General features: G+C 42.1%; 1 protein-coding gene across 1 annotated transcript; it reads right to left on the bottom strand.

Annotated features, from left to right (window-relative positions):
* Positions 1-676: 676 nt before the first annotated feature.
* Positions 677-8,638, bottom strand: LOC128417849 (leukocyte elastase inhibitor-like). The gene is made up of 6 exons (XM_053397047.1): positions 8,402-8,638; positions 5,750-5,887; positions 4,261-4,378; positions 2,794-2,936; positions 1,333-1,500; positions 677-1,187 (listed from the first exon to the last, which is right to left on the bottom strand). The coding sequence occupies exons 1-6, from the start codon at positions 8,567-8,569 to the stop codon at positions 774-776; spliced, it is 1,149 nt and encodes a 382-aa protein (XP_053253022.1). The 5' UTR covers positions 8,570-8,638; the 3' UTR covers positions 677-773.
* Between the last annotated feature and the right edge of the window lie 5,026 nt (positions 8,639-13,664).

The raw sequence follows: 13,664 nt of genomic DNA on the forward strand, positions 1-13,664 counted from the left end.
GAGCTGGGACTGAGCAACGGGAGTTCACACCGTCGCAGGGATTCGAACCGCCGACCTTCCGATCGGCAAGCCCTAGGCTCAGTGGTTGAGACCACAGCTCCACCTGCATCACCGAGAAGATGATGATGATGGTGGTGATGGTGATGATGATTATATTTATGAATAGCTTTCCATGAAATATCGCAAACTGATTCCACAGTACAAACAATTAAAACAATTCCATATTTATTTATTTTTTAAAAACCATTTCAAATACAGTACAAATACAGACTAGGAAAAAGATCTCCAGACTGGACATAGAATACCAAATGCAGACTGGGATGAAAGCTTGCCCTCAAAAGGCTCTCTCTCTCTAATAGAAGCCTATTCCTAAGAGTTTTTTATCTTTTACTGTAGGCCCTCATTGAACACTTCTTGAAGCAGATGTCAAACAAATTAGTCTCTATAAGAAGAGGCTAGCTGGGGGGGAAAAACCTTATCAGGTTTGAGTATAACAAACAAATTACTGGAGCTGAATCAGCAGCATGCTGTGATGAATAAAGATTGAATAATTTCCCCAAATTAATCCATATCTAGAATGGACCTCATTCCTTCAAAAGCCTATAAGAACCAAGGAAGGCCGTGGGGAGGATTCCTGCACTTAAAGCAGTTGGAATGTCCCTTCCAACTCCACAATTCCATGATTCTAAGTATCTGGAAAAAAACTAAAACAAGGAAACAAACAACAGTATGTTGTCCATCAATTTATCCGGTTCAATCGTTTATTCTACTTTTCATGGAGAAGCAAACCTGCCCAAGAAAAGTACACTTCTTGTTGGGTTGTGGCAGATAAAAAACAGGAAGGGGTGGTCAGCGTTGAAATCCTCTTCCATAAAATGTGTAGAGGTACATGTTGTTGTAATAACCACAGCAGTTGCTGCCGCCGCTTCTGCTCCCTCTTCATTCACTTCTATAAATGACTTGTGAACAATATGGGACACATAGAGATTCCGGGCTTCTGACATTCCAGACAAATCTGCCTTTCCGCTGTTGAAGATATCCAGCAGTCCCAACGCTGGCAAGTCATTTTTGAGGTTATAGCTCTCCTCCAGTTTAAATTTAGGCAGATGCACATAAACTGCAGTGTTTTCCATCTTTGCTGGGTGTGTCCACTCTAGGAGCTTTCCTAAGGTGAGGTGCTTCTCCAGCTGCAATTTAAATTGAGAGAGAGAGAATGAATTGAACATATTGTTGCTGTTCCGCTTGTACTGCAACTACAGAGTTTTGGCAGTGTACCATTTGGAAAGGTTATTTTAGAGGAAGAAAGGGGGGAAACCAGAAAGTCAGAATCACCTGTTCCAGGCCAGTAGAGTTATCCTCGATATCATCAGGCAGAAGGATCATCATGCTAAATTCTTTTTCCTTGTAAGGAAGTTCTAGCACATGACACCTACACTCAGGAATGTGCCCAAAAGGAAGCTTCTTTTTCAGAAACATCATATTCACTATCTTCTTTTCCTTCTGGATAGTTTTTTTTAATATATAAAGAAATACACAATAATCATATAAAAAGAGAATGTAAGCAAAGACTTCCATCATATGATATGATATGATATGATATGATATGATATGATATGGTATGATATGATATGATATGATATGGTATGATATGATATGATATGGTATGATATGATATGATATGGTATGATATGATATGATATGGTATGATATGATATGATATGATATGATATGATATGATATGGTATGATATGATATGGTATGGTATGATATGATATGATATGATATGGTATGGTATGATATGATATGATATGATATGATATGGTATGATATGATATGATATGGTATGATATGATATTAATTATGTTATATTATATATATTATATTGTTATGTTATATTATATTGTATTGTATTTATTTGCAAGAGTTCATACAGAGAAGGAGGATCTTGTAACAAAACAAAACAAAACATATTAACAGTTAAGCTGTGCTTTATACCATGGCAGAGGAATCCTACTTGGAAGAAAGTCAAACTGAATTCATTGGAACTTACTCCCAGGGCTAAGTGTGCAAAGGATTGTAGCCATTAACAGCACAATCAATTTACAGCACAGCTGATTGTTCTTTGGCAAGGCCAATAAAATAATGACAGGCAAATGCTAAAACAAAGCCTGTAAGTCATTTCCAATGCTTTGCTTTCAAGTTGACCAATGGAAAACTGGTCCAGGAAGTTCAATAAAATGCTTGCTCTTGGTTAAAATTTGATGGGGAAATGTTTGCAATCATATAAATACACCGGGTTGGATCTGGAAGTGTGCCATTCACAATCTGCTACGTCTAGTCATGAACAAGCAACCTTTTATATGTTTGATTGTGAGGTGTATCCAACTAAGCTCTTCTAAGACTCAGCTATACAGCTGCAAATAAAACATCTTAAGTGTGTTGTAAAGTGCATTATACAAATGTGACAATAGATGGCAATGGTGAGCTATGACAAATTTGATATCTTTTTCAAAACCTTTTTTTAAAAGGCATTTTCACAACGTTATTTTTTATGTGTCTAGATTCCACCTAAGAGTATTAATTTAGTAATGTCCATTAATGTTAATAGATCTATCTTTAACCTGACTAACTTGGATACAACCCAACAGCTCAATTGAGCTCATGTGATTCACTGGTACTAACCCTTCCACCCCTGATAATTCAACCATTACATATTTAGCCCTATATATACCTTGTACATTGTACAAGTTGGAGGTACAAGAAAAAATCTTTATAGACTAAGCGTTTAATTACCATATTCAGTCTAAAAGGCATCTCCATAGTGAATTTGTCTTGAAACGTCTCTGCCCAGTCGGCTCTGAAGTAGATGGCATTCACCACAACCAATTTCGTACATTTATCAATTGAATGTTCAGGTAACAAGTCACAGATTTTGCCTTGAAGGAAAAGTTGCATAATAAATTATCTAGCTATTAAGAGCCAATACACACACAATATTATTATTAGAAGAGTAGGGTTATGCTGGAGTCACCCTTATTTTGTTCAGCCCCCAAATCTACCCTTTCCTTTTCATGGACGACCTCTTCAAAATAAAATTATACAAGTTTGAAATAGCAAATCGACGCTGTGCACAGCAGGATTGTATGTCCTCAAGAAATCTCCCCCGATCTCAAGTAGTTTTGCACTTCGATATAATTTTTCATCTTAATTAATAAAGCAATAAATGAACGAATGAACGAAACAGGAACGAAAGAGGAGTGGTGGCAGTTGTTCTACCTAACAGGGCTGGTTTTACTCCCTGGCTGTTGACAATCACCTGGGTTTTGGGGTTTTGGCTCAGGTTTCTGTTGAATCAGGAACACCAAACTCTAACTGGATGCCATCAAAATGGAGGACTTCCATTTGGAAGTCAAGTATCACATGTGTCCCCATTCACACAATAAAGCAGGTGCAGTGTGGAAAACCTTTGGCTCTCCAAATGCTGCTGACCTACAGATCCCATTATCCCTAGTCATGCTTCTTGGGCTGCTGGGAGTTGTGGGTATGCAAAATCTGGAAGGCCAAATGTTCCCCAAACATGCTATGGAGATGACTCCTTGCCAGATTTCTCTCAGTACAAAGCAGTCCTCAAGGTTTTCTACTTTGCCTGGGTAAGGTTAAATAAAGTGTGAAGAATGGTCTTACTGGATTATATTTAGTTGAGATTTCGGTTTCCAGCAGCAGCCAGCCTGCTACTTCAGTGGCATTTTATTTCCAGACCAGTCCCGTTCATCTCAAAATTTAATCCCATGGTTACAGATAGGTAGCCGTGTTGGTCTGCCAACACGTATCTGAAGAAGTGTGCATGCACACGAAAGCTCATACCAAGAACTAACTTAGTTGGTCTTTAAGGTGCTACTGGAAGGAAAAAATTTTTTTGTTTTAATCCCATGGTGTTCACAATAGATTATTCCAGGTAAATGTGCACAGAATTGCAACCTTGGTTAAGCTGCTGTTCCCGACAGTGAAGGCTTCTGCAACACAGTCTCTTAAATCATGTGTGTGTGTGTGTGTGTGTGTGTGTGTGTGTGTGAATGGGTTTTAATTTTCTGTTTTGTTTTGTTTTTTTGTTTTTTGCCACGGATGCTGAAATCATGGCAAATGAGGTTGACAAGCAATGGAATATACTGCAAATTGCAAGAGAGAGAAAAGTGGTGTTGGCTGTTCTTCTTAGTAAAAGATTTGGAAAGCTGAGATAAGAATATTTCAAGAGCCACTCACCTTCAGTTTGGTCCTTAACCCACTGGTTGATTTGTTTTCGTGCATTGTCTGAATTATATCGGAAATCCACTGTGGCTAACTCAGCTCTGTAGAACTTCTGAGTGCCAGCCAAAAAATCCTGGAGAAACCATAGAGGATAGCTGTCAGTGGGCAATAAAACCTTTTAGTCACCCAATTAGATTGGAAGATGCAATTAATCCTCCCATTCCGGAATGGAAAGAGTAATTATTTTATGGAGATTATGAAAGGAACTGTAGTTAATCTTACTCCGAGAAGACCCACTGAAGTTAATGGGGCTGTCTAAATGTTGGTTCTCTTATAATGTACGGAACAGATAAAGAACACTGAGAAATCAGCAATAGCCTCCCTTCCACCTCAAAAAATAAGTATATTCTGGGACAATACAGCCCTGTAGAAAAGGCCTACACACAAGGATGTTCCTTCAGTAATAGTGAACGGACTGTGAATGCACACCTTCCAAGACTGGTCTGCATTATATTTAGTTATGACTGAACTGAAACCTTGGACAGAATGTTCATTAGGGGAAGTCTATTTCATGAAATCAAGATATTGTCATAATAAGGATTATAAACATGATGAAATTTTAGATGCACCCAAAAATGCCAACCACAATAAAATTGGTATCTATATCCCAGTGGCGGCAGAGCCAAATAAGACTACTTTTTCTCCCTTCCCTACAAGGCACAACACTGAGTCTGAAGAGGAGGAGGCTGATTGGAAGTGCCACTCCCTGGTTAGAAGGCAGGAAGGTGGGGGCTGGATGAGGGCAGACAGGTTGGTGGAGCACGGACTGCCCCATTCATCTCAATGGACCAGCTTCCACTGCCCTATCCTTGTTGGAACAGCAACATTTGTGTGTGCATTTTTTTAAAAAAGCATTCAAAGAACAGATGTTTTAGAGTGGACCTATCAGCTCACTGGACTGCAACACACAAAGTCACTTCGTTTGAATTTATTGAAGATTCAACAACCAAGAGCAATGGTTCAACAACACGGAGCAATGGTTCCAAACTACAAGAAAGAAGATTTCACCTAAACATTAGGAAGAACTTCCTGACTGTAAGAGCTGTTCGACAGTGGAATTTGCTGCCAAGGAGTGTGGTGGAGTCTCCTTCTTTGGAGGTTTTTAAGCAGAGGCTTGACAACCATATGTCAGGAGTGCTCTGATGGTGTTTCCTGCATGGCAGGGGGTTGGACTCGATGGCCCTTGTGGTCTCTTCCAATTCTATGATTCTATGATTCTAAGAATAATTGTATTGATGAGTTCATTAAATAACAGAGTCTAGAACCCCTTTCTCCACCCTGCTGACACCCAGATATTTTGGACTACAAATCCCATCACCCCTGTACCTGTCTGATACATTCTGGAGGGTACCAGATTGGGCAAAGATAATCTAGGGTAATAGAAAGCAATTCTGGTGGCCAAGCAAGTTCTCAAAGTTCCTTTACAGTCCAGCAAGCAACTTACCTGCAAAAAGGTGTATGTCTTTTCTCCGTACAGGCTATTAGCCAGCTTCAATATATAGGGTGCACTACTCCTATTAATCTCAGTACTGAGTGCCTGGAATCTTGAATGAAGGTCTTCAACATCATCAAAGTGAAATGTCTGCATGGAAGAAAGAAGTTCTAAGTCATCAGGACGGCAGCCATTTAAACAGATGCTGATTAAGAAACAGACTGCTCAACAAACTTTCTGGTCTCCTAATGATACACACACAGTGTACAGTACAGTTGCCGTGTGGCAGAACCATTGTCAGAGAAAGGATTACTGCAATTAGAGTTCTTTTAAAAGGGGAGGGGGCTGTATGGAACTTTTACTAACAGAGATACAAGAGGAAAAACTGGGGACTCTCCAAAAGCTTTTAAGTGTTATAAGCCATGGTCTTATTCAAAGCGGCTTTGGGGGGCTAGGAATAGAAAAAATTAAAAATCACATATTGTTTCCCTGACAGGGAGTGAATAGAGGGGAGATGTTAACTATAGTTACAAATAAATGGGGCAAATATTCTGAAATAAATGAAAACTGTTGCTGGACTGTGGGGTTTAATTAATTCATTAATATTAATTTTAGTTCCTGTCGTTTTCCTCGCTTATCTTACGACAGAATTGTTATTTATTGGACCTATTTATAAGATTTTGGTAATGATGGTCGGCTGGAGCCCGCCCTACCTGGCCCTTACTCCGCCCCCCAGCCAGCAGCTGATTGGCTACCTGGGGAGAGGGCGGAGCGATGGCCTGCAAGCCAACGCTCTTAAAGAAAACTTCATTAGATCCCTTAGATCTATCCAATTATCACCCAGTTTTGAATCTTCCATATCTGGGTAAGGTAATTGAGAGAGCGGTTGCTGAACAGCTTGGCAGGTTTCTGGAGGAAACAATGGCTTTAGATCCATTTCAGTCCGGTTTCTGTCCTGGTTTCAGGACTGAAATGGCTCTGGTCGCCCTAACATATGATTTCCATAGACAACTGGATCAAGGTGGGTCGGGACTGCTGATTCTCTTAGATCTGTCAGCAGCCTTTGATATGGTCGATCATGATCTTCTGGACCACTGCCTCACCGATGTGGGGATACAGGGCACAGCCCAACAATGGCTGTGCTCTTTTATCTCTGGTCGGGGACAGAGGGTTTCACTAGGGAGGGAGATGTCGTCGTGCCATTCCTTGGTGTGTGGAGTGCCACAGGGCACAATCCTCTCCCCGATGCTTTTTAACATCTTAATGCTCCCCCTTGCCCAGATTGTCCGGAGCTTTGGGCTGGGTTGTCACCAATATGCTGATGACACTCAGCTCTATCTGCTGATGGATGGCCACACCCACTCGGCCCCAGACACATTGACCAGATGCTTGGAGGCTGTGGCTGGATGGTTTCGTGGGAGCCAATTGAAACTAAATCCTTCAAAGACAGAGCTCCTCTGCCTGGGTCGGGATGGCACGGGGAGGAGGGACTAACTCCCTTCTCTTGCGGGGGCCCAATTAGTGCCAGTGCCTTCCGTTAAGAGTTTGGGTGTAATCCTTGACGCCTCCCTTTCCATGGAGGCGCAGGTTACAGCAACAGCTAAGGCAGCATTTTTCCATTAGAATGCATTAAGCAGTTGGTCCCTTACCTTTCCCGCCCCGATCTGGCCACAGTGATCGATGTGACAGTCACCTCCAGGCTTGACTACTGTAATTCGCTCTACATGGGGCTGCCCTTGAAACTGTCCCACAAACTTCAGCGGGTGCAGAATGCTGCAGTGAGGCTCCTCACAGGATCCCTGCCATGGGAGCATATTTACCCAGTGCTTTACCAGTTGCACTGGCTCCCGGTGGGGTCAGGTTCAAGGTGCTGGTTTTGACCTTTAAAGCCCTTTGTGGCTTAGGGCCCTCGTAGTTACAGGACGGCCTCTCCTGGTATGTCCCACAGAGGACCTTAAGGTCCATGAATAACCATAGTTTAGAGCTCCTGGGTCCTAATGAAGTCAGACTATCCTCCACCAGGGCCAGGGCCTTTTCAGTGATGGCTCCCACCTGGTGGAATGCTCTGTCCCATGAGACTTAACCTCCTTCCATCGAGCCTGAAAGACAGAGCTATTCCACTTGCCTTTAATTTGAATTCAGCCTGATCTTTTATTTCCCTTCCCTTCTCTTCCCTCCCCCTCTCCTTTTATGAAGATTACCCACTCTGAGACCCCACAGCTAATTCTCCTCTGGCCTCCTCGCTGGCTCAAGTAGGACTAATTCAGCCAGCTAGCCCTGGTGACTATCTAATGCTTATTGGATGGATTTCCCCCAAATTGATTTTTGAACTTTATTGTTATTCATGTTTTTATACCGTATTTTATGCTGCTTCCATGTTGTATTACAATTAAATGTTTTAAATTTGTTGTTAGCCACCCTAAGCCTGGTTTTCTGAACCGGGAAGGGCGGTGTATAAATAAAAATGTATTATTATTATTTATTATTAATATTTTTGATATCTTCTGATACGCATCTGAGTCCAAACAAACCCTTTTCCTTCTATTTGGGATATTGTAAATGTAAAGGGTTTTTAATGATTTCTAATCTAGCCTTCTTAACAAAATAGCCAGAAATCCGTATAACAGCTGTCACACAAAAAATAGAAATAAAAGCTTTGCTGACCTTTGAGAGCTGTGCTGCTGTGTTGCCTTTGGTCCCCAGGAAAACCATAGCTAGGGCAATAGATATGCTCAAGGGTGAAAAGAAGATGTTGCCTGTTGAGTTGGATTCGTTGAACTTTTGGAAGAGATCAAGGGCAAAATGTGTGTTTGCATTAGCCAGTTCATCCATGGTGAAATTCTGAAAGATTGAAATCAAATGAAAACTTCTGTTATGTTGTTATTACATATGACTATTGACAAAAACACAAGGGGTGCATAAAGCATATGTGGTGGTTACACTAAATCTCATATATATATATATATATATATATATATATATATATATATATATATATATAAAAAATTTTTATTAAATTTTCTGTTTTACAATTTCCAACAAACATTTTACATACTTTAACATATCCAATGACTTCCCTTCTTCTCTTTCCATGGTTCATTTTGCATATCTTACATCCCTGCATATTTTACAATAACTATTCCAATCGGTTGTCCACTATTAACATCCATCAACAATTATTTGCTCTGTTGAATTTATCTTAATGCAGGCAGCATTTTCATACTAAATCTGGTCTTTATTGAGCAATTATTCTGTTCCATTCATCTTGGTCAGTTTAGGGGGATTCCATTAATCCTTTGTTCATGCTCCACTTTTCAATGTCATTTCCCCATTGCACACAAATTCTTTTTAAAAGTGGCTCTGTTGCACTACGGTAGACAGAGTGCTTTGAACTAATTTAGCTGTGCAGACCTAATTTTCTCAGTCTGCTCTTGTATCCCTCCTGAAAAATACTGGCAGTCCAGAGGTTCATGTATAATAATCTCTCACGCGGAGTCGCTTGGCTATGGGGCGATCCTGTGCCGCCAAAGAAGAATACGAAATATTTCCTCAGGTTAGGTTAGTCGCACAGGAACAATCAAGCTTCTTTTTCTTCTTTGGCAATCACTCGGAGCTGAGTAACATTGTCTTCCATGAACGCGGTCTTAACAGTGAGTCTGTAAGTGACTATGGAGGCCAATTCTGGATCCACACGTCTTTCCACATTGGGGACATTGGTTTTTGGGTGGAAGTTGATCACGGTGTGGATTTGCCAAGCGTGCCTTCCTCTTAGCACGTTTCTCCCTTGTGTCCTGAGTTTGTGCGTCTTCAAAGCCCATGACACCTTTGGTAAAGGCTGTTCTTCAATTGGAGCACTCGCAGGCAAGTGCTTCCCAATTGTTGGTGCTTATACTACATTTTTTAAAAAAATTGCCTTGAAACAGTCTTTAAACCTCTTTTGTTGACCACCGGCATTACGCTTTCTATTTTTAAGTTCAGAATAGAGTAGTTGCTTTGGAAGACAATAATCAGGCATCCGCACAATATGACCAGTCTAACAAAGTTGATGTTGAAGAATCATTGCTTCAACACTGGTGATCTTTGCTTCTTCCAGTATACTGGTATTAGTTTGCCTGTCTTCCCAAGTGATGTGTAAAGTTTTTTGGAGACACTGTTGATGGAATCTTTCGAGGAGTTAGAGATGGCGTTTATAAGTGGTCCATATTTCACAAGCATACAGTAAGGTTGGTAGTACCATAGCTTTATAAACAAGCATTTTGTTTCCCTGCAAATGTCCTGGTCCTCAAACACTCTGCACTTCAATCAGGAGAAAGCCGCACTCACAGAGCTCAGGCGGTGCTGGATTTCGGCATCAGTGTCGCGCCAACCCTTCTGACAGGTGAGTGCCTCGCTGCAGTTTTGCTCCCTATGATGGCAGCGTGGCCTGGTGTAGTGCCGGATTACCAAACAGGCAGAGCAGGCACCGGCACCCCATGCCATTTTGGGGCCACACGGCAAAATATAAAGCATTATTGATTTTATCTCAAAAGAAAATTGCAATCAAAAGTGAGATGGGCGCACAACCCTAGAGTCTGTCAAGACTGGCCCGTACGGGCAGGGGTAGCTTTTTATTAGGAGATAATTTGCGAGGGAGTCACTGAGATTTCGACTGCCCTGGGGCCTCCACAGGGTTTGATCTGGCACTGGACTCGTGTGGCGCAGAAGAATCGCACAGCATCTCTGTTTACGGCACTTACCTGGCTGGGCGACAGGAATAAAAGTCCTCGTAGCTGGTCACTGCTTAAGCAGCCCTGTGGGACAAAGCAGCTGTATGTCGGCAAACTGTTAAGTGGTTGGGGTTGGTCTGGGGAGCAAGCGTCGCTCTCTCCAGAGACCTGGGAAGGCTGAGCTGCATCTCAAGTGCCACCCTTCTATGGCTGGAGGGCAGGCAAAGGCCACTGAGGGAATGGGGTGGCTTCACCCTGGCAGGTGTGGCAGCAGGAATTTGGGGTAGCGGAAATGCAATACTAGAAAGGAAAGGAGGAAACAGCTTCAGAAATTGCCTAGGTATGTTTAATTGCTCTTTCAGGGCCGCCTTTTGTATGTGTGTGTACACTGCTGTGTAATTAAAAATATATCAACGTGGCTTGCAGCAATAAAAACACAAAACTACCCAGTAAAAACCATTCAAAGCTTAACATCAGACCTCAGTTAACCCTTGTGGAAGAATTTTTTAAAAAATCACCATAAACAAAATAAACGGTCAGTTATCTTGCATATATAACCCAACAGGGAGCATGTGAGTAACACATTATCCAAAGTATTGACTTTTGGATACAAAGCTTTTGATCAAATACAAAACCTGAAAGATTTTTAAAACCCAAAGCATCCATACAGCTGTGATATGGTTGTTGTTTAATCGTCTTAGTCGTGTTCGACTCTCCATGACCCCTCTCACTTTCTTCTCAAAGCTTCTCCTTTTTTATGTCCATGGAGTTTTCTTGGAAAAATACTGGAGTGGTTTGCCAGTTCCTTCTCCAGATGGATCACAGTTAGTCTAAACTCTTGGCTATGACCTGTCCGTCTTGGGTGGCCCTGCACGGCATAGCTCATAGCTTCTCTGAGTTATTCAAGCCCCTTCGCCACGGCAAGGCAAATCCATGAAGGAGTGTGATACGGTAGCCTTACTCATCTGAGCTTTCCCAGAACAGGTAAGTGGTAGTGGTTTTTCCTATCATGAATAATGGTATTTGGGTTAAGATGACAATTGCTTTTCTTATTGTCTTACGCATAAGAAGGATACAATACATGAGACAAGTGGAGATAATTGTTACATCGATAATTATAGCTAATTAACCAGACAGTGCATAGGAAGGACTTGTTCATGTTTGAAGACACTAGCTTTCATTATGAAATCAAGCCAGCCAGAAGTAAATTTGTCTTTCCTACTTTGTCCTCTGGACATCATCTGTCTTTTTCATGCATAGACAAACTCGGCCCTCCAGATGTTTTGGGACTACAACTCCCATGATCCCTAGCTAACAGGACCAGTGATCAGGGATGATGGGAATTGTAGTCCCAAAACATCTGGAGGGCCGAGTTTGCCTATGCCTGGTCTTTTTAATCTAGCTATTTCCCAGAACCAAATTTGTATTGGTTAGTTATCACTGTGCCTGCAAGGCATCTAGCAATCATGCATCTTGTTGTTGTAGTTTAGTCATCTTAGCTTGTAATGTGACTTCTAAGTTCTCTGCTCTGCAAATCTGAGTTGTTCGGGAAGGATGTTTTCTTAATAGACTACATACACCTGTTAGAAGAAAAGGTTTCAGCACGTATTTAAAAGCTGCACAGGCTAGCTATTTGCTCCCTGTCAGCAGATTTTTACTGGAGTCAGAGCAAACACATTTATAGGTAAGTTACTGTTTAAACAATACCCTTTTTTTTTACTGTTAATTCCACCCTTTGTGCTTGTCTTCAGCATGTGTGCTCAAGGATAGCCAAGACAGTTTTTGTGGACTAAACTGTCCTCACCCATTAAGCCTACATAAAACTGAAAGCTGGAATTAAGGGTCCTGTACAGGGGCGTAAGAAGGGGGGTGCAGTAGGGGTCTGCCCCAGGTATTATCCCAGAGGTGAGTGACAAAATTCCCCCAGGGTGGATCACGCTGCTGCGTGGGTGGATTGCCCCTCGGGGTGCTCAAGCAGCTAGCTCTGCCACTTGTACCATGCTCCCTATTTTGGAACAATGAGTTGGAACATACAGAATCATAACATAGTCTCAATCCACACACCCTTAGTCTAACATATTATGAATGGGGCAAGTATGAGGTTCTCTAGGGGGAGAGGTAAAAGCTAAAGGTAAAGGACAGTTAAGTTCAGTCAAATGGGGTTGTGGCACTCATCTCGTTTTCAGGCCGAGGGAGCTGGTGTTTGTCCATGGACAGCTTTCCGCGTCATGTGGCCAGCATGACTAAATCGCTTCTGGCGCAACGGAACACCGCGACAGAAACCAGAGTGCATGGAAACGCTGTTTACCTTCCTACCGCAGCGGTACCTACGTATTTATCTACTTGCACTGGCGTGCTTTCAGATTGCTAGGTTGGCAGGAGCTGGGACAGAGCAACGAGAGCTCACCACCATCGCAGATTCGAACTGTCAACCTTCTGATCAGCAAGCCTAAGAGGCTCAGTTGTTTACACCACAGTGCCACCCGCTCCTAGGGGGAGGATACTTTGGGTAACAACATATTGCATAGGCCAATTCCATGAGCTTCAAGGAGCCCCAGCTGATGAAGCATCTTGGCCCCAGCTGACCAAGTGTCACGGTGTATTAAGCAGACCATATGAGGAGGTCTCTACCCCTCCTTTCCTTGACCTAAAGAAAACCCAAGCTCTTAGTAAAGTAACTTAGAACTACAAAAACAATAGACAGGAGCAGGTAGAATGTCAGCAGGGGTGTGAAGGATTTCTAGTGTTTTGAACTCTTCGTCACATATAGAACTATCTCCCTTGTTGGGCAGAGGTTGTGGGTGCCTCTGGGGTGCAATGCGCTGCTGTGAACAAGTTTGTTCCCTTGTGTTGAAGGCTGACCTGGAAAAAACTAAGAGAGGCAGAAACGGTGGATGAAGCCTTTAGGAGCATTATAGATGTGCCCTGCTCCTAGAATCATAGAACTGTAGAGCTGGAACCTCCTGAAAGGCAGGAATCACAACTAAAGCATCCATGACAGATGGCCATCCAACCTCTGCTAAAAAAACCCATCTGATGAAGGAGTCCACAATCTCCCAAGGTTCCACTGTCAAACAGCTCTTACTGTCAGAAAGGTCTTCCTGGAGCTGAGTTGGAATCGCCTTCCTTGTAACCTGAAGTCATTGGTTTGGGTCTTACCCTCCAGAGCAGGAGAAAACAAGCTTGCTCCATCTTCCATGTGATCTTCCATTTAGATATTT

This window comes from Podarcis raffonei, chromosome 7, assembly GCF_027172205.1.
Source record: "Podarcis raffonei isolate rPodRaf1 chromosome 7, rPodRaf1.pri, whole genome shotgun sequence".
NCBI lineage: Eukaryota > Metazoa > Chordata > Lepidosauria > Squamata > Lacertidae > Podarcis > Podarcis raffonei.